This window comes from Aethalodelphis obliquidens, unplaced genomic scaffold (assembly GCF_003676395.1).
Source record: "Aethalodelphis obliquidens isolate GAN/ISIS:26980383/991018 unplaced genomic scaffold, ASM367639v1 scaffold69, whole genome shotgun sequence".
Taxonomy (NCBI): domain Eukaryota; kingdom Metazoa; phylum Chordata; class Mammalia; order Artiodactyla; family Delphinidae; genus Aethalodelphis; species Aethalodelphis obliquidens.
Genome location: NW_020838013.1, coordinates 5326417 through 5347848, shown reverse-complemented (window position 1 = coordinate 5347848; position 21432 = coordinate 5326417). Strand labels below are relative to the sequence as shown.

Sequence of the window (21432 nt, the reverse complement as noted above, 5' to 3'; positions counted from 1 at the left end):
TCAGTGGCTGCCTGATTAACAGTCATTTCTAGATTAGCACACGGATGCTCCCGACAGAAAAACTAACACTCCAAGTCACATTCAGCCAACTACTTCTTAAATGAGATACCTGTTCATCAGGCGGTTACACTGCTCCAACTCTGAATAAGACAGCTCAGTTTCAAAGGTTAGTTCCTAAAAGGTTAGCTTTTACCTCAAAGATGTGACAATAACACGCTGTGAGAGGAAAACGACTGTACTGGCACGTAAGTATGCAGAATATAGAGGAAGAACAAAAAGCTGAGTTTCCTAAGCAGATGAGTAACTTACTTAATTTTAATTCTATTCTATTCATCAATTTAGATGCTATATATCGATAAAAGCCAATTAAAAACTAGCTCAAGAGCAATGAAAACAACTGCCCGTGTACCTTCTAATATGCTTTGCACATGCGAGTCACAGCCAGTCCTTTAACTCACAAGGTTCATCTACTTTCTAACAACAGCTGAAATCTAGCTACTGGCTGGTCAACGGGCTTCAGAGAGCTGCCTTACCTTGGGTGGCTCAAGCAGGAGTTCATGAAAAGATCCAAGTCTTCCTCGGATGGCTTCTAGAACGCTCTTGTTGACCGAACAAGCTGAATGACTCATGCCTGGTGGGCAGATCTCTATATGGCCTTCAAATCTTGAAACAAAGCAAGTTAATTTTATTTATTACTTCAGAACAAATCACTCAAGGTGCTCCGTATCAGCGTATAGGGATATACATAATAGCTATAGAATATATAGTGATTATATCAAAATTTCTGGAAGGATAGGAAGAGGGTGTAATAAAACCTTGATAGGGATCAGCCAACATGGTCTGAAATCCAAAGATGTACAGTGTCGGGTGAGAAATTATATCCATTTCTTCCCATTCTCTCCTAAACCTTTTAACTCCTTATACCTATTGTACTAATATCAGGTCTCTAACCAGAAAATCTGGAAAGCAGCAGGAGATCCCTGAATTACAGGACACATCACACTGCCTGCCACTGGAAGACTGTTAATAATAAACAAGCCTGTATTAGTTCTATACAGTTTCTTTTGACTAATCAACACTGCTTCCTATTTAAAAGTCTTAACTTACTCTTCTGCATAAAGCTTCATCTATACTCATTATAAACCACTCCTTTTAGAAAAACAATTACGAGTGGAATGAGACTCCCAAATCCCAATCAGTTTTAGAAAGCACAGGGGTTCTCAAAGTTTGGGGACATAAGGAGGGAGGGGTCTAAAAATGTGGGTGTACAATTCAGATTAAAAGATAAACCTGAGAGTGGTGTGTCAGTGCAAACTAGCGCTTAACAATGTAGCTGCTGGAGCACGACTGCCTGAGCCTGAACCCTGGACCTTCACTCACCAGTAATTCGTTCTAATATGGAAAACGGGAACCACTGAAGAATGTCCCTCCCAGGACTGCTGTGGGGACCACGCTAATGTAGACAAAGGACTGAGGGCGCTGCCGGACACAGCTAACACCTAGAGAGTGGTTATTAGGGCTGTTACCCCAGGACTGCTGTGGGGACCACGCTAATGAGGACAAAGGACTGAGGGCGCTGCCGGACACAGCTAACACCTAGAGAGCGGTTATTAGGGCTGTTACCCCAGGACTGCTGTGGGGACCACGCTAATAAGGACAAAGGACTGAGGGCGCTGCCGGACACAGCTAACACCTAGAGAGTGGTTATTAGGGCTGTTACTTGAAAATATTTCACACGGGCAAGTGATTTCTAAGAGCTACACGGAACAGCCTTCAGAAACTCAATTCCTAGAAAGGGGGAGTAGGCAGAATAAAGGCCTTTTGCTTTGATTATAGTGCTTTTTAATGTGTAGGGGTTTTAATAATTTATGTGGCCAAATATAGCATTCTTCACTATAGTCTCTGTCCAGGAAGCCATACTTAAAAGTTCTTTACAATGCCATAATCCTATGAGTATTTGCATACTTTTCCTCTGGTGTTTTTCATTTAACTCATCTGGAATTTATTTTTATGCAAAACAGGTATAGACATGATATTTTTTTCCCCAAGTGGCGAGTCACTTCTAAGCCACATTTATAGAATGATCCGCTTTTCCCCACTTATGTGGAAAAAAAAAAAAACCCATACAAAAACATATACTAAAATTCCTTAATCATTCATATACATTTTATTTGTTCATCTAATAAATACTTAGTGAGCATCAATTTATGTACCTGCCTTGACTCAGGTACTACAATCAATATCCATGGTGTTTCTCACATTTTAATCCTTTCAAATATATGTAAAAATCTGCCAAATCCAAAACAAAACCTGTGCTGATATTCCGAAGAGATACATGAAATCTGGAACACAGACTTGGAAAGGCACAAGAAGTGATGGCTGTTTGGGGCATCGGGAGTCTGTTCCTTTCCTCTCTGAACAGAGATCTACAGTCCAGATGCACGGTATCTGCATCCACGCAGCTCCCTCAACCACTCACCAGTTAAGGAAACTTTGCTTATTTACTGTTTGGGATGATTATGAATAAAGGGCACAAATATTCACTTACAAGTTTCTGTGTGACACAATTTTCACTTTTCTTGGGTAAATATCTAAGAGTGCTGGATAATATACTGCAATAAAGGTCTGTTTGTTAAAAAACTGCCAGGTGTTTTTAGGAGATGGCAGCATGACTTAACATCCCAGTCGGAGAGTGTGAGGCTTCACTGTCACCAGCACTGGCTCTGTTTGTTTGGTTCAGCTGTTCAGTGGGCTGAATGGTCCCCCCACAAAACGTATGTCCACATCCTAGTCCCCAATCTGGATGCCTTTTCTTTCTTTCCTGCCTCACTGCACCGCTAGGGCCTGTAGCATGAGGCTGAATAGAACTGGTGACGGGAAATATTCTTGCCATGGTCCTTGATTTTAGGGGCTATGATTTCAGTCTTTGCCCATTAAGAATGATGGTAGCTATGGGTTTTCTTTTTGTTTTTCAGTTTCCAAGTTCCCTTCTATTCCTAATTTGCAGAGAGGTTTTATCATACAAGAATGTAATGAAATGATCACATGGTTTGACTTCTTTAGTCTGTTGGTATCAGTTATACTGGTTGATATTTATTAAAGCTATTTTTGTGAAGTTTTAAGTTCACAGCAAAATGGAGGGGAAGGTACAGAGACTCCCATATACCCTCTGCCCCCACAAACGCACAGCCTCCCCATTATCAACATCCTCTACCAGAGTATGTTTATTACAATCCATGAACCTACACTGACACATCATCACCACCCAGAACCCAGCTTACATTATGGTTCACTCTAATGGGTTTGGACAAATAATGACATGTATTGGTCACTATGATATTATACAGAGCATTTTCACTGCCCTAACGGTCCCCTGTGCTCCACCTATTCATTTCACTCCCCTTGCCAACCCCTGGCAACCGTGATCTTTTTACTGTCTCCACAGTAAAATATGACATTTTCCAGAATGTATGTAGCCTTTTCAGACTGGCTTCTTTCACTTCTTTCTTTCTTTCTTTTTTTTTTTTTTTTTTGCGGTACACGGGCCTCTCACTGTTGTGGCCTCTCCCGCCGCGGAGCACAGGCTCCGGACGCGCAGGCTCAGCGGCCATGGCTCACGGGCCCAGCCGCTCCTCGGCATGTGGGATCCTCCTGGACCGGGGCACGAACCCACGTCCCCTGCATCGGCAGGCGGACTCTCAGCCACTGCGCCCCCAGGGACGCCCTCACTTCTTTCTTTTTCATTTGCATTTAAGGTCCCTCCATGTCTTTTCATGGCATGAGGGCACATTCTTTTTAGTGCTGAATAATATTCCACCGTCTGGATGAACTACGGTTTATTTATCCACTCACCTACTGAGGACCTCCTGGCTGCTTCCAAGCTTTGCCAAGTGTGGATAAAGCTGCTGAACAACTGTGTGCAGGTTTTTGTGTGAACCTAAGTCTTCAACTCCTCTGGGTAAATATGAAGGAGCACAACTGCTGGACTGTATGGTAAAAGTATGTTTAGTTTTCTAAGAAACTACCAGACTGTCTTCCAAAGTGGCTGCACCATTTTGCATTTCCACCGGCAACAAATGAGATTTCCTGCTGCCCTGCAGTCCTGCCAGCACTTGGTGTCGTCAATTAGGTCCACTGAATTGCTAGTACTGTGCTTCTTACCGATTTCTGTCTAAACGTTATGTCCATTTCTGTTAGAACTTCTGTTTTAGATTTACAAAAAAATTGCAAAAATAGTACAGAGTTCCCATGTGACCCATACCCAGTTTCCCGTTATTATCTTTCATTTGTCAAAATTAATGAACCAGTACTCACACGTAAAATCCATACTTTATTCAGATTTCCTTGGTTTTTGCCTACAGTTGTTTCTCTGACCCAGAATCCACCGAGGACACCACACTATATTTAGCTTTCAAGTGTCCTTAGCCTCCTCTTGGCTGTGATAGTTACTCAGACTTTCCTGGTCAGGTACTTTGCAAATGTCCCTCATCTGGGGTCTGGTCTTGACATTTTTCTCATGATCATGGGTCTTTGAGAGGAAGAACACACAAGTCAAATGACATTTTCATTACACACTATCAACACAACAGTGCTGGCTGCTGACTTTGATTATATGGCTGAGGAAGTGCTGGTCAGATTTCTCTGTCAAACTTGACAGAGTAACTGTCAAGTTCTCATTTTATTCTCTCTTCATACTGCACTTTTTAGAAGGAAGTCATGAGGTGCAGTCTACACGTCAAGAACGGACAGTCTTTTTCTTCCTCCTTGAGAAGGGATTATGAACTATTTGGAATTCTCCCACAGGGGAGGTTTGTCTCTTCACCCTCTTTTACTTATTCAGTCACTTATTTATATCAGTATGAACCCATGGGTATTTTATACTTTGTGTTATAAAACCATACTGCCTTATTTTATTGTGCAAGTGTTGCCAGCTCTGGCCACTGGGAGCTCTTTTAGTTGCCCCGTGCCCCTCTCACACACCCGGTGCTGTGGGTTTTCTCTCGGAGCGCGTCCTTACTGTCTGCACCACAGGATGCTCCACATTCATCTTGTGTACTTCTTAGCCCACTTGCAGAACCAGCCACTTCTCCATGAAGCCCTGGTTCCTTTACTGGAGGATGGTATGAGAAACTGAGATCTGGGCACACGGTTACTTGTTCCTGGTGATGCTTCATGACTTCTAGGCCTCACAAAGCAACTGTCTTCCTGGTTTAACTCTTCATATTTCAGTATTGGTAACTTCTAGTGTCCTACACTGATCCTTTCCTCAACTATGTCAAAGTTTACAAATGAGCCCAAAGGCATTCTTCAATTTCTGTTGTAGTTTTCATTTCTAGCATTTGTGTATGATCTTCCATATCTGTTAAAATTCTCCATCTGTTCACATATTGCTCACTTTTCCCACAAGCCTTTAACACATTAATCATAGTTATCTTAAATTCCCTACCAGATTGTTCCAACATTTTTGAATCTAGTTCTCCTGACTGCTTTTTCTCTTGAGAGTTCAGTTTGTTTGGGTTCTTTTTATCTTGCTTCTTTGTCTTGCAATTTTTTAGCTGTGACGTGGACATGCTGTGTAAGACAACAGAGACTGATATAACTAGTATTTGCAATGGATACACCCCTTTTTTTCTAGGTCTTTAGTGTGGGGTTTCTGGATCAATTTATAGTCAGCAGCTGAGTTAGGTTTGGGTTTTGTTGTTCCTATGACTGACTTCTCTCGGCACACTGAAGACTTTAAATGTGTCTCAAGTCACTTTGTAGTTATAGTTAGGGATGGATTGCCAAGGTTTTCTCAACTTCTGCTCTGCCCCTGGCTGAGGTTCTTCCCTTCAAGCCTGCTCCTGTGCTGATGGCCTCCTTCCACACTGCAGCCTTCCCTCCGCCAGCACGCTGCTCTCGTCACTCGATGTGTGGTGGCCTGGTGGGGAGGACCGCTCTGTTGTTCTGGTTCAGCCTCAGTCTTAGGCAGCGGAAGTGCTCATGGACCTCAGGGGTGGGGCCCTCTCGGTGATCCTGCCCTTACCTCAGTGGTAGGGGCTCTCTAATAGCCTGGGCCCTGAAAAGTGTCCCTGCTTGTCCCGTGGGGCAGAGACATTTTCCTGGTCCCTTCCTCCTCATCGAGTCTTTAGGGTTACAGGGTTTGCTGCCCTTTCGCCAGTGGCTTCAGGGTTTTATTCAGCAGGGGCGGGAATGGAGAAGGACCCTGCTGCTGCACTCCGCAGCCCTACTCTGCAAGGGAGGCCTTCTCAGGGCTCTTACCCGGCCTCCAGTACTTCCTGAGCAGGGCTCGCAGGTATGTGCAAAGTCCTGAGTCTGTAGTTCTCAGGGTGTCCTTGCTCTCCCTGCACCTGAGGCGCTTTGGGCGTTACATAACCTACTATTATTCTACGTTTATAAAAAAGACATTGGAACTATCATTTTTTTAAGATGAAAAATGAAACTGTGTATCAAAGTACCTCAGTTCCTCAGTAGAAGATAAGAATTATATTGTGCACTAACTTACCCTTTCTCTCCTTTCTTTCCCGGACTGGGGCACAAACCCGTGTCCCCTGCACTGGCAGGCAGACTCTCAACCACTGCGCCACCAGGGAAGCCCTCTCATTACTTCTTGAGTTTTACTAAAATAATCTGGAATTTATTGGGGTTTTTTTTTCAACATTTGACTTATTCAATTATTCATTCTTAACATAACTTTCATAGTCATATGAATTGTCACATTCCTATCTGTTTCATTTATCATTACTTTCACCAACATATTTCCTTATCTTAAATTCTTTATTCTACCTTATTTTTCTGCTTGGCTTCAGTAAAGTCCATCTTCGAGTAATCTGGCCCAGGTACAGGACACGGATGGGACACTGAGGTCCATACGCTTGAAAATGCCTCCTGCCCTCACACAGCAACAAAAGTGCTTCAGGGTCACAATCCCGCCCTGCTTTGCAGTGTTTAGTTAGCTTTACAAATGACATGTCTGGCAACGTGATTTGCTTTGTAGTTAACCCACTTTTTTCTTGTCCAAATATTTTTAAGATTTATCCTTTATCCTAGGGATTCAGAAATCACATAAGGATAAGGCTAAGATCTCAGTTGTCCACCACCCCTCCACCTGCCCCTCTTTAAAGTTAATCGTGCTTAGTATTTGATAAACCTTTGTGGTCTGAGGATAAGTTCCTTCTGATCAGAAATTCCTTCCTGTCATTTATTACTGTATCGTCTCCATTCTCAAGACAGAGTTGTCAATATAAATCTCGCAGCACCAGCTCATGTGCTTTTAAACCATTTTGAGAGATGATGCAACTGCCTTGCAGCATGAGTAGCAAGATAACAGTTCTGTATCACCTGATTAATACCTTAAGTTACTGGTTACGCTATTTAAAATATGATTTACCAGGGAAGACATAGGCAAAGTCAAAACTGCAGATACAACTCCAAATGACAACAGAGCTGAAGCAGTGCTGCCACACTGCCCTTCCATTATCACTAACCAGAGATTAAAGAACCAGAAATAGAGATGAAGACTTTGGGAAGCAGGGATTGGTAAGGCTGTGTTTACTATTTTGCTGGAAACCAAAATGACATCACAAACTAAATCCAGAAACGCTGGATGGCTAAATTTTCATATGCTGACAGCAGACCGTGTCTCTCCTCCTCTTCATGCCCTCTGCTTTACTGGATGGATCCAATAGTGGGTAAGAAAATACAAATTCTAATCTCTAAACCACATGTTCCCAGAATGCAAACACATACATACCTCTTCAAATTCTCATTCTCCAGAGAACAATTAGGAAAACGCTGACAATTAATAAGTAAATTAGCTTTGGGTATAAACTGTAAAGAATAATATGACAGGGCTTCCCTGGTGGCGCAGCGGTTTAGAGTCGGCCTGCCGATGCAGGGGACGCGGGTTCGTGCCCCGGTCCAGGAAGATCCCACATGCCACGGAGCGGCTGGGCCCGTGAGCCATGGCCGCTGAGCCTGCGCGTCCGGAGCCTGTGCTCCGCAATGGGAGACACCACAACAGTGAGAGGCCCGCGTACAGCAAAAAAAAAAAAAAAAAAAAAAAGAAAAAAGAAAAAAAAGAATAATATGACAAATATTAATTGACTTGTCCAGAGGCACATACATAGGGAAAACAAGACTATATTTCTGATTCTGAAACACACAGCACAAAGTTTTCCTTAAGGCCTCAAGCCACCTGCCCGTCCATTTTTAAACAGCCTAATGAACTGTAGTTGCCTCATATGTGAAACCCCGGAAAAAAACAACCCAAAGCCTCAAGTTAGCAAGCACTGGACAGAATCACAAGATGGAAAGAGCCCTGAACTGCCACTTGGAGGAGAGCTGCATACAAACCAGGAACACCTATTTTCAATTTTCATAAGCAAGAAATAAGCTTCTCTTGTGTTTGAGCCATTCTGTATGGGTTTGACTTATTATAGAAGCATTCTGGTAACTACTACAATACCCCAAATGACTAGAATCCACATATTGCCAATAGTGTTTACCAAACCATATAGTTCAACTACATCTATGCATCCCATTCATATAAAACTATTTATATAGTAGAAAAAGATTCAACACCTGAAATTCACGGGCATGATACTGTAGCGATCAACCAACAACTTAACTCTTAGCTTTTAAAAATTCTAAAAGCAAAACCAAATGGCTCATTTCGCAAGATAGAAAGGAAAACTTACGTTGGTCGCCGTGTCTCAAGTAAAGCCAACAATATCTGGACTGCGCTGACTATGGCCGATTCATTCTTCTCCTTGTGGAAAATATTTGATAGGAGCTGCTCTATGATTTCTTGCCTAGGAAAACAAATCAATAGTCAAGCACTAATTGTAACATTGTTTAACACAAACAACTTCGGAGAAAAAGATCATGGTATCAGTAAGACAAGTATAAAAGAGTTCAACCTCACTTGTGCATATTTATTAACAATATTTTATGTTTAATATATCTATAAGGAAGGCCAGTGATCTTGCTTATCATAAATGTAACACAGACATATATATATATATATATATATTCCTATCCCCTCCCCTCAGCAAAGTCATCTGGGCCCTGCTTGCCTTTGCCAATTTTGTTGAAAGCCAACAAACACCTCACGACTGGAAGTCACCTCCTACTCAGATGGTGGGGACGGGCGGTAAAAAGACTCAGAACCCTTCAGCCCCACAGAAGGAGGGGACTTTTTACAAAAGAAACCATAAATGTTTTCCCACAAAGGCATTCATGTATAATTAACAAAGATCTAAAACAGATACAAGATAACATCACTTGCTGCACTGTACTCTACAACTAAAATTTGGTAAACCAAAATAATGTGGTAGCAGTGAAATGGGTGTGACTGAACTACTGCCCCAAAAGTATTCTCCACAGGCTCTTCCCATGACACCCCCCCATACATGTATACAAGGTCACAATTAATGTAGAATACAAGGGTAACCTGTTAGGTGAATAAATTTATACGGATGTTCTCAAGGAAAACCTGTTTCTTAGGGTCTCAGTAATTTTTAGAACCCATGGGGATTAAGAAATGGAATCACCTTAGCAATGAGAGGGACAGCTGTGTTGTCTCTGGTGCCCACCTGGCAGACACACTAGTCACCCCAAGGTACAGCTGTGCTCACTGGCTACTAACACCAGTTCCTTTGCCAGGTTAGGACAGCAAGTAGGAGAGAATCTCTTTCTCTTTGGGGGAAGCAAATAAAACTGGTATCTAACCTAACTTCAGAGGATCCCCTTGCAGGAAGTTGCTTTCAAGTACTCTCAGACCAGCACTAGAATTGCTTGTGAGATCTCTACCCAAAACAGTACTGTAAAAGTCACTAAACACACAGCAGTCTACAGAGTAACTATTAAACTTGGAACTGAGCTCTGGAAAACAGACTGCTTTTCTGTAAATACGTATATTCTTCAAATAGCAGCCTCACCCCAGGTAGAGGGGTACCGACAGGGCATCCAACTGTAGATGTCCACCTTCTCATTCAGCTGTAGTGTCTAACTTTCCAGAGAGCAATATCACCTTTCATAAACCCTGACGCCTGAAGGGAGTGGCTAACAAAGAGGTGCTCACTCTTTCATGGCTGCATCAAATTGGAAGTCTACCATACCCATGGACAGTGTTCTACTAATGGACAAAAATGAGATAATAACCAGCAAAAATGTGACGGTCAAGATGCAACCCAGCAGCTGAGCCATATTCTGAGCCTTAGCTAAACATACAAATATCACCAAATACAGAAGAAATCATAAACTGAAGAACTGAGCTTATTAAACAGGATAAAAAGAATGCCTTCATATTCTTTAAATAATAAGGCATTTATTTACAAATGAGAAGACATATTCACTTCCACTTTTTAAAAAATGGAGTTCTTGGGCTTCCCTGGTGGCGCAGTGGTTGAGAGTCCGCCTGTCGATGCAGGGGACGCGGGTTCGTGCCCCGGTCCGGGAAGATCCCACATGCCGCGGAGCGGCGGGGCCCGTGAGCCATGGCCGCTGAGCCTGCGCGTCCGGAGCCTGTGCTCCGCAACGGGAGAGGCCACAACAGAGAGAGGCCCTCGTACCGCAAAAAAAAAAATGGAGTTCTTAGACGAACACCAATGAAGTTCATTATGTGAGCTGTGTTACGCACGAGGCCAGCCAGGTTCTTCACCCAGGCCTCTGAGACGATGGCGCACTTCTGTTTTGTTTTGTTTTTGTGTGGGCAGCTAAAGACTCGCATCTATAAAAATAACTGGGCTCAACCCGGCCCAGAGGCCGACCCACTGTAAGCTCATTAGTATCAAGAATTAGGAGCTGCCTGGTCCAACCCTCCCTAACACAACTAGTTTTAAAGGAATTCTGGAACTTCAGATTTTCCCACAACAGAGCTACTAAATTAAATACATTCAATTTAAGCTCAGATTGTTTCCCAAGCTAACACTCACTACCTAACACCTCGGTCCACTTTCTTAGAGGCCTTTTGGTATCCCTACCCACCTTGACCATTCTCTTTAACCTTAGCTCATTTCCAATTTTTCCTGCAGTGCTAACCTACACTTCCAGTTACACATACGGTGTTTATGTGGGGGTTAGCCTGTATACCGAGTAGACTGGCTTATAACACAACACTGCTATATATTATTAGGTGATAATCAAATACATACAGATATATAACAATATATAAAATATACACAGATACTATTAAAATTAATAAAAGCTTACTAAGCTCACAGGAGCCTTTGGTCACTGTGTACTTCCTCAATCAACAGATACTAAAGAGAACGACTATAATGTGGGAACACGTCTGATATTAAAAAGGGTTGGTTCTCATCCTCAAGAAGAGTGTGGGAAGCACTGTTATAGAGTTAAGACTCCCCGATGCTCAGTGCAGTGAAGGTTTAACTCAGTGACACCACGGAGCCCCTGACTCTTTAGGACCATGTAGTTGAAGAAATTTACTCTAACATTTAATGATGTTGATTATGTACCTCTCTGCATCAAAGTACAGTTGCCTGATCCAGGTCTAAAAACACAGTCTGAAATATATTAGCTAGTGCACACAGAGGCTCCAATAGCTAGATCCCACGTTTAGTCCAAATAGAGTTGAGTGAAGAGAGGGCTGGCACAGAAGAACTCAGTGATTACTACTGACCAGCCTGACACTCGGGGTGAACCTGCACAGTCCAGGAAGGGAGCCAAGCACCACCTGTGGCCACAGAACGCTCAAAAGGTAACTTGTCTGAACTGGCCTGCTCTAAGTGTAAACTACACACTGGATTTCCAAAACTTTGCACAAAGTAAAGAATGTAGACTCACTCATTAATAATTTTTTAAATGAACATATGTTGAAATATTATTTTGTACCTATTAAATAAAACATAAAAATTAATTTCACCTATTTTTTTTACTTTAATATGGCTACTAGAATTTTTAAATTACATGTGACTTTTATTATATTTCTATTGGACAGTGCAGTCATGAACCATATGAAATTACTGTCAGTCAACATTTTTTAACCTTGAGTAAGTTAATTTTTACATGGTTCAACCTATTTCTACTACAATTATCGGTATTGTATATTATAAAAGGAGTACATATGCCATAATGCCTAAGAATAACTGAAATGGGGCAGGTAAGATGACATTTTACTCAGAAGCTGATAATCTCTTGTCTTGCTACTTGAGAGAACTAGTCAATTCCTTCCGATTCTACAACGCACACTGGGAAAATACAACTTTATTTCTCAGAATACAGAGTTTAAAACAAGATATCTTGTCTCTAATTTGTTCCTTGTTTGTCTCACACTTGCCAAGTAAACAATACACACAAATGTCTTAGTTTAATAAAAGGGTCTTCCCGGCCAAAAGATGCAAACGAGTCTCAATATACAGGAGGACTAAAAAATTCCAACAAAGTCATTAAGAAGAACAACAGTAGCAGTAAACTGATGCGAGACTGCCATTCGTACATAACAACGCTAACTGTAGGCACTCTTTCCAGTTACTCATCCAAAGTGGGGAAATGCCTTATTTTTGTTTACTAAAATAACGTTCAGTTGTAGGGATGCAGGCAAACGTATGCCCATACTCTTCCTGAAAATGTATGAATCTACAAATACCAGTATGGTAGGTTGGCCATTCGCAGATTTCAAAATACTACACCACCCCCAAGCTGTCTTCCACCTGAAACACATGAGATGTCTGTCCATTAGGAATTATCTAAAAATAAGGGCAGAAGCAATATAAAGAAACAAAACATACAAGATGTATAAGCCTTCGAATCAGGTCTGGTCAGGTTACCCCAGTCAGCTGCCAAGGTACAGTGGATCCTAAGAAGAACTTCTGATTAAAAATCACTGACTGGGAATTCCCTGGTGGTCCAGTGGTCAGGACTTGGCCCTTTCACTGCTGATGGTGCGGGTTTAATCTCTGGTCGGGGAACTAAGATCCCGCAAGCCACGCGGCATGGCCAAAAAATTTAAAAAAAGAAAAAATCACTGACTAAGATGGGTCAAATTACTTCATATACCTATCTTCCCCAAAGACCATGGAGGCAGTGACAGCAGTTATGATGTCACTGCCCCATCCATGATAGTTTTATAGAACTTAGTTTACAATTATTGAAAAGTTCAAAGTCTACATATAAATGTCATTTATTTACATTCTTACCCTGTAAGTCTCCAATGGGCATCACGACTGGCTGAGATCAGATAAGCAGGTTTTCCTGCCTTCTCGGCCATCCACAGGTTATTTTCCAGGGACAGGATTCCCACGTAAGAAACACTTACCAAGTACTTACACTGGAAGCACATCAAATAGCATCAATATGAAAAAAGAACAAGAAGAGAGTTTCAAACATACTTTTCTAGAGTGGCAAGCAGGGGGTCTGGTTCTGTACTGTTCTGAATTTGTAACATCTGGTCTCTGCTCAGGCGAACAATTTCACAAAGTGACTGTGATGCATTTGAATGCCGCTAAAGGAAAGAAGTACAATTTTAACTATAAAACACATCAGAAGTCAAATTTATAATAAAATAAAGTTAGTGAAGAAACTGCTTAAGAAATAACACAAATTAACACTGGCCATAAGCTACAGTGAATAAAAAGCCAGGGTCCAAAGAAATAACATATGTCAAGCATGAGTATTTTACCCTTCCAGGCTTTACTTAACAATACCACAAACAAAATACACGTTACTTTGTGTAGGGAAATGTAATTAAAGTTCTGACAAGGAAAAATTTCTTTAATTAAATACTTGAAGAAAAACATAACCCCCCAAATTTATATCCTTTTAGCAGCAAAGAAAGATGAACACAATTCTTTGGCTTAAAAAAATAAACGCAGCTTTCTGGAATATACTAATGGATAAGAAATATTACTTCTTTCAGTGCGCAGTGTGCTATTCTACAGGAAAGTTCTGAAATCTCAGCACCAAACGCCTATGCTCCGTGGCATGTGGCACTGAGCATCACCTGCCCAGTGAGACCAGCAGGTTCCAGCACAGATGACAACACACACCAGGGTATCAAAATCCACTGTTTGCAATCAGGAGTCTAACATTTCCTCAATAAATATATGCAATTCATCACTTAATACAAAACGGAAGTATCAACAGGACTGTCCAAAAGACAAAATTAACTTCTCTTGCAAGTCAGTTAGAGAAGGTGCTGATGCCCCAAACGCTTTGTCCTTTGCAAAAAAAAGTTGCTGCAGAGTTGGGCTTCTCCTCTGTCAACTTCTCCTGGACCCTTCAGACAAGGACAGTACCTGTTGAGCAGGAACCTAGTGATGAGCAAGCCTCGTCTGTGGATGTGTCCTCCCTACCCCTTGAATAGGGCAGGCCACGCTCCTGTCCTCACTCTCCTCGGCCTGCACCGGCCACATTTCCAGCACATGGGAAATGTGCTCTTGGAACCATCCAACTCCCCCAGCCACAGCAGGAGGGCTCATCACCCCAACCAGGCCGAGGGCGCCGTCGAAGCTCTAGCACCCAGTACGTGCACACACTGGAGTGTCCTTCCTGAGAGTCAGCAGTAACGATACTGCAGGGAGCACATGATGTACTGTCTCAGGGGAGGGTGGGAATCAACAGCCCCTTTAATGGTTAGCTCTTCTCTTTTCTGAAGGGGGCGGTGGGATGGGGAGGCTGCTTTAGATAAACTCCAGGTACCAAAAGTTTTTTAATGGACTGCAGTAGAAGGGGCTACATCTACCTCCACAGGAAATCTGTCTTGGTGGGGAGAACACGCTCCGGCCACATGCTCCTTCCTCTGCACTGTCTCCTCTATGGCGCTCACTCTCCGATTAGTCCAAGCTAGAGGCATCCAAGGAGGCTGCCCACGCCCCATGACATACCCTGCATGTTGTTTGAAACAACTCCTTTGTAGATACTACCTTGAACCACGTGGAACTGTCATTTCCATAGGCAGAAATGGCCAAATGCTGGCAGCTCCACAAGAGTCAGTCCACTACTGAAGGCAGCAACAAGGGCAGCAGCAGAGAAGTAGGGGGACAGCCTCCTCTACAGCAGCATACCCCCTGGTCCTGGTGACCCCACCCCGCCCCCAAGCATCCCCTCAGCATGGAGCTCAACGTGCAAACTCCAAAGTAGCTTCAATTCTACTGCCAAGTCAATCTTTAGCACCCAGGACAAAGGCCAAACCTGTCAGCACAAAAGCCCGAGCCAGGAAGTAGAACCACCAAGAGCTCATCCCTCTTAAGGATTCAATGGTGACCAGGATCCTGCTGCGCTGTCTGGAAAGCTTTAGCCAGAATGGAAAAAACAAATGCACACAGACGTGGCCACATCATTTGGACTAATGATGGGTATAAAAGAAAAACAAAGTGTGGAGGAGGTTTGTAATAAAGGCAAGCAGATGCAGCACGAAGTCTCAGCTCTAAGAAGGAGAAGGAGCTAGACCCAAGGCTCACTGTTTCACATTCCGGGAAATTTTCTGAGTATCGGCAAAATGCAGTATTTTAAAAAACCTTTGGTGTTTAGAAACCTGTCAACTTGAAGAATGCCAGGTGATCGCTGTTACCTACCCTCTACCTTCACATCTAGTACAATTATGCTCTGTGCCCAAATAAACATGGTTCATTTTTTTTTTTTAAATCAAGTTTATAGTCACACAAGAGAACTTACATCTTCTTCTTGCGATGGATGAACTATTTCCACAAGCCTCTGGATAATTTTCTCCTCATTTAACCACTGTAAAACACATTGTAGAAGTAATCATAGCAATGAGTGGCTCTTGTTCAAGCCCCAATGAAGATAAACATACTTGGAAATATCCATCACATTTTAAGTAGAATGTTACAGGTTTTCTCTGGACTTTGAACACTACAGGAAATTAAAAGTCCCCCAAGGAAAATGCCAGTGAATATATTATTTTAACAGTAGCTACAGTACCAACTACTCCCCAAGTCACAATACCCACATCCAAAAATTCTATACATCAGTTTCTTAGTGATGTTAATTCTCAGACACTGGGTACTAAAACGGTCTGTACTTTGGACATGAAGGCGGGGGGAATGGAACTTATACATTTTCTGTAAGAGAGCATTCACTTTAAGAGAGCTTCAAAAAGGCTGAGAAAAGCAATATTTAGTAGCAAGCCTCTGGCTTAAAACACATGATGAACTTTTTACCTTCTAAAACCAAAACAACCGCAGGAAACGTGGGGGCTGGCGGGCACCACAGAAACAGAGTTTGTCTGCCCTGCCACATGCTAGCAAGCTATCACCATGATTAGGACACTCTCTTCTTCCACCATATATGAAATACGGCCATGAATGAAAATATGAAGGGGATGAGAATAAATGAAAAATCAGCCGGCGTAATATTAGTTCCACAAGGAACAGGAACACCGTAATAAACAAGGCACTCACTACCTGGAACGGGCGTGCACACACACAAAATCCCAAAGGTTAACAGAGATGGCGGCGGGGCTGGGCGTGGGGTGGGGTGAGGCTAGGAGTGGGTGGCAAGAAATCGGACACGCTTTGATAAAGGCATGTGGAGAAATTCTTAGGTTGTCTCTAGGCTCCTTAAGGAGAACATGCCAAAGGAAAATGCAAACAAAAGCTATTAGGAGACTACCACAAAGGCAGAGGCCCAACTTTACATTTTAAGATGTTTTAAAATGTGTACGTGAAGTACACTGTGTTTGAATCTGTTCAAACACAGATTCTGACTCAGCAGGGCAGGGGTGAGACCTGGGATTTCTAACATGCTCCCAGGTGATGTTTGGGACCAAAGTTTGAGTAGCAATGACCTAAAACAGGATGCAAACACCTCTACATAGGAGGTGGGGCAGAGGGTCCTGACGGCCAAGAGAAAAAGTAGGAAACTTTGTGGTCAGTGAACGAATCAAACGCCCACCCTCACTGACTCCACAGCTATTAACAAGCACCGACAGCCCAAGCCCACGGTGGGCCCCCCAATCAAAGTAAGACATTGAGGAGTTTCTAACTACCCTTCCCCCGAACTACGCCTTTATTAACGACCCACCACCATATCCCTCCAGAAACGCACCTATTCCTTTGGAAGTGGGCCCTAAAATTCAACCCAGCAGTGACCAAAGGAATTCTAAGAAACCACACTAAATAATTTCCCCCAATAATAATCCAAACATAAAGGTGACCATCCCTCCTATCCTTAACTACCTTCCCTGGAATCCCCAACCTCTACTGAGAAGAGACTCACATCCACAAAAGCACACCTAAAAAGGGCCAGAGTCCCAATTTAGGGCCCTCTCCCACAGGCAACTCCCAGGCCATCCACGAGGCCCCCGCAGCTGACTTCCTCACATGACCACGGTTCTCAGTAGACCTCTGCCTGCTCCTACAGATCCAGCCCTGACCCAACCCCCAGACTCTCCCACTCACACAAACACACGCTCCGGCACGCCTGCCCACCTTGGTAGAACATGTCCTTCCCTGGGACACCACCCGACAGACCCTCCTTCTGGGCCTTCAGGTCTTTAGCTTTTTCAATAAAACTTGTTTCCAGAGTTCTAAGGTTTGAGGTTGAGTATTAAAGATGGATTGAGGGACTTCCCTGGTGGCACAGTGGTTAAGAATCCACCTGCCAATGCAGGGGACATGGGTTCGAGCTCTGGTCCGGGAAGATCCCACATGCCATGGAGCAACGAAGCCCGTGCGCCACAACTACTGAGCCCACGTGCCGCAACTAATGAAGCCCATGCACCTAGAGCCTGTGCTCCACAACAAGAGAAGTCACCGCAATGAGAAGCCCGCACACCGCAACGAAGAGTAGCCCCCGCTCGTCACAACTAGAGAAAGCCCACGCGTAGCAACGAAGACCCAACACAGCCAAAAATTAATTAATTAAAAAAACAAAAAAGATGGATTGGACTGGGGAATGGTTCTGGAAGGAGGCGGTGAAAGGGACAAAAGAGAGGAAGAGACAGAAGACAAGAAGCAAAGACGAGAGGCTGTGAGAAACCTCACCTTCAAGTCACTCACACCCTCATCCGCCCACCCAAATCCCACCCAAGGCAGCTCCTCAGGATACACACATGTCCTGAAATAACCACCTCACCAAATTTTAAAATACGTGCCCTTTTGGAGGTAAACTCCTTTCTCCTTCTTATCCCATGCTCCTAGGTATCCACGAGAAGAAAGTTACTTCTGAAGCCAGATTCCCTAGAAATGCCAACACCTCTTCTTTTTGACTTTCAGAGATATCTCTGCAGTGTGACCATCTTCTCAAGAAAGAAGCCTCACAGAATTCTCAGATGAGACTTTTAGCTCCCATTCTACCTTCCTACTCCCACTGAAGAACAGACCAGCAAAGGGAAAGAACCCCTCACAAGGAGACAGCCTATGTACCTAGGGATGTACACGTCAGGAATCCTAATCCTGAAAAGATCTGAATCTCTTCCCATTTTGGAATCCACCTCCCACCCCCGTTTCCCAGACCACTTTCTACCAATCCCCTAGAATCCCGCCCAGACTGAGCAGCCCAGCAGCTCGAGCGCCACTCCCCAGCCCGTCCACAGCGGCCGTGATCCTACTCACATTCAGCACATCCTGCCTGGGCTGTGGGGGCTCAATGCAAGTCAGGAGCCTGAGCAACAAGTCCATGATGGCCGATGTTCCTATGTGCTTCATAATAAGGTCCACAAAGTCACGTTTCTTCTTTAGGAAATCCACAATCTAGAGGAGAACAGCCACAACTGAAAGACACACCACTTGGGAACTATCAACTTTAGGATGCTTTCAGTCATTACCCATCTAGCTGCCCCCTCCAAAATCCACCACCACTTTAAGTTTAGGAATAGCAAATGCTGAATTAGTAGTAAGATGTCAAATTGGAAAGCCTTCTAATTGTTACAACATTCAAAAACCTCTTGGGGAAAAAAATCTCTTAAATTATCACATGTTCCCTAATACAAACACACCATAATCTTTTATTTCTGTTCACTTTCATTATTAATTCTCAAAGAATGAGGACTAAAAATTTAACACCCTATAAAGAGCAAGCAAATACACCACTTAATAGTTTATGGGCATAAAGCAAGTCGATTAGGCTTTACATGAAAACACAGAATAAACATTCAAAATCCTACCTGTACTCTAGCAAGTAAGAAAAATAAAAAATATAAAGATTTCTACATCAAAGTGGCTAATTCACGTGCCATAGAAAATCACATTTGCATTTTATGTCAGCAATTCACCTGATCAAATTAACACAAGGAGGGTGAGTGAGTGTGGAAGAGGCTGACAGTTACCCCGAGGAGTTATGAAAACAGTCATACAGTCATGACCGCCACCTGGGTCTCTCCTGCGCAGGTGGAAGAAGGCACCTGTTCTGGCCTGGACACCCTTGTGTACCTTCTGGTTCCTGTCCGTGTGCACAAATCACCTGTTCTAAAGTCCCAGAAGCAGCACAACCAGCGTGGCAGCTGCCCTGACAAAAGTCTCACGGGAGTCTCTCAGAAGCCTGTGAGGCAGGGTTGCTCAACTCAGTGTTATAGATGAGGAAACTGAGGCTCAGACCAGTGAAATATCTTGCTAGAAGCTAAAAAGTGGATGCCCTGAGATTTAAATGCCCCCAAAGCCACAAGTCTGCCATTATCCCACACAACGTCTAACAGCCAGGGATGAACTAAAAACTGCCTCACACCATCATCGGGTGTAAATGCAGGATTAACCATCACATGTTGCTTCTCTAGACAATGAGGTTGAACTCTGTAACATAAACCTTCAAGAAGTTATACATAATTAATCCACTCACAACTGAGTCACATGGTAGTTTTAAAAGCACAGTGGAGAAGAGAGGCAGAAAAAGTCAAATGTGGCCAAAATACTGCATTATTTAGTGGCAAAAGCACTGACTCTGGAGCCCAAAGGCACAAGTCCCAGCCAGTGCCGTGGTGGCACAGCAGGGACAGCAAGCTGGAGGACCGCACTGCTGGGGGGCCCGCCCATCCAACACTGACGATGCTTCACGCAGCTGGACCTCCTGCTCCACGAGTTAATGAATGTCTGTACTGGTTAGGTCAGACTGAGTCTGAATTTTTTTCATTACTTGCAGTTGCATATATCCTTACTAATACATTATGTGATGGGAAACCTTTATTTACACTCAAAATTCTCAAAAGGATAGAAAGGTGCAGTGTGACCTTTCCCTGAAGCTGAAAGAGCAAGGGCTCTCGAATCCTCTCGTGGCTGAGGGCTTAAATGAGAAGCCCGACGAGCAGCAGAGCGAATGGGCCCTCCTCTCGGCATTTAATTGGCACGTGCCATGTTCCTTACACAGGTAACATGTCTGGCCTCGAAGACCAATGCAAATATGTAGAACACCAGAGAGCTTTAAGTGTATTCTCACTCTATAATAAAGGTACACTGAAATCCAGGACCCACAAATTTGGGTTTCCCTAGAACAGAGTGAGGAGAAAAGCATGATGAAGGTGTGAGCCCTGTCTCAATTGTGACTACAACCATCTGGAACTGACTAGGTACCTTAGACTGATGGGATGGCTTGCACTTTCCTAAAACAGTCGGTAGTACTGTCACTTCTCATCAAAAGACAGAAGAAGGAACGACAATCTGTATTGCAGTGATCATGATTTGGGGATTACTATCTAAGGAAAAAGAACCTCAATTCCAATACACTTAGGAAGGTAATCCTGCTCAATTAAGAACATGAAAGAACAGCCTCGTCTAAAATAAGACATGTATCCACTTTGCCTTGGCAAAGGACAGACGTACTGGGCCTAAAATAGTTCCAGTCCCTCCATGTTTGCTGACAGCAAGGACGGGTCAAGGAGCCTGTTTTCCACCACGAAGGATGCCAGGCCCAACTGGTGTGACCCCTGCACCCCTGTCATCACACCCCTGCTGGCTGCACTCTGCAGGACTGCTAGGTTGCACTCGGGCATCTGAGGCTGTTGTTGCTCCCTGGGTGCCTGTTTCCATAAGTGGATCACAGCCTCCTCGTAATAAGCAGGTCCTTTTCCACACCAGTTCCCACTAGAGCAGTGATTCTCAAATTTCAGCGTGCACCACGGTCATCTGGGAGGCTTCTTAAATCCCAAATTGCTGGCCCCACCCCCAGAGGGTCTGATTCAGTACGTCTGGAATGGGCCTCAAGATCTTGCTTTTCTAACAAGTTCTCGGGTGGTCCTCATGCTGTTGGACCAGGGACCACACTTTCGAGAACCACTACACATAGGACAGATACTTGGAAAGTAAGTTTCCCAAGTACAGTACATCTGAATTAAGAACAAAATGAAGCGTGGGGGACGGGATGTGAGAACATAGATGGACAACACCACGAAGAAGATGACCACGATGATGAAGGAAGAGGAGGAAGAGCGGGGAGAGGTTCCTGGCGTTAACAGTGAGGAATGAGCTCCTGCTAAGCCCTACCGGACAGGAACAGCAGAGCTCCATGCGTACGCACATGACA

At 43.6% G+C, this 21432-nt stretch overlaps 1 protein-coding gene across 28 annotated transcripts in view; it reads right to left on the bottom strand.

Moving 5' to 3' along the window:
* The window catches only part of PPP6R3 (protein phosphatase 6 regulatory subunit 3), a 126881-nt gene that overhangs the window by 46897 nt on the left and 58552 nt on the right, over positions 1-21432 (bottom strand). For all 28 annotated transcript variants that reach the window (XM_027090846.1, XM_027090854.1, XM_027090858.1 and 25 more), the window contains 5 exons: positions 18537-18674; positions 15637-15702; positions 13353-13465; positions 8700-8813; positions 534-663 (listed from right to left, as the gene is read on the bottom strand). In XM_027090846.1, the coding sequence (XP_026946647.1) occupies positions 534-663; positions 8700-8813; positions 13353-13465; positions 15637-15702; positions 18537-18674 (561 nt within the window). The remainder of the gene's footprint in view (positions 1-533; positions 664-8699; positions 8814-13352; positions 13466-15636; positions 15703-18536; positions 18675-21432) is intronic.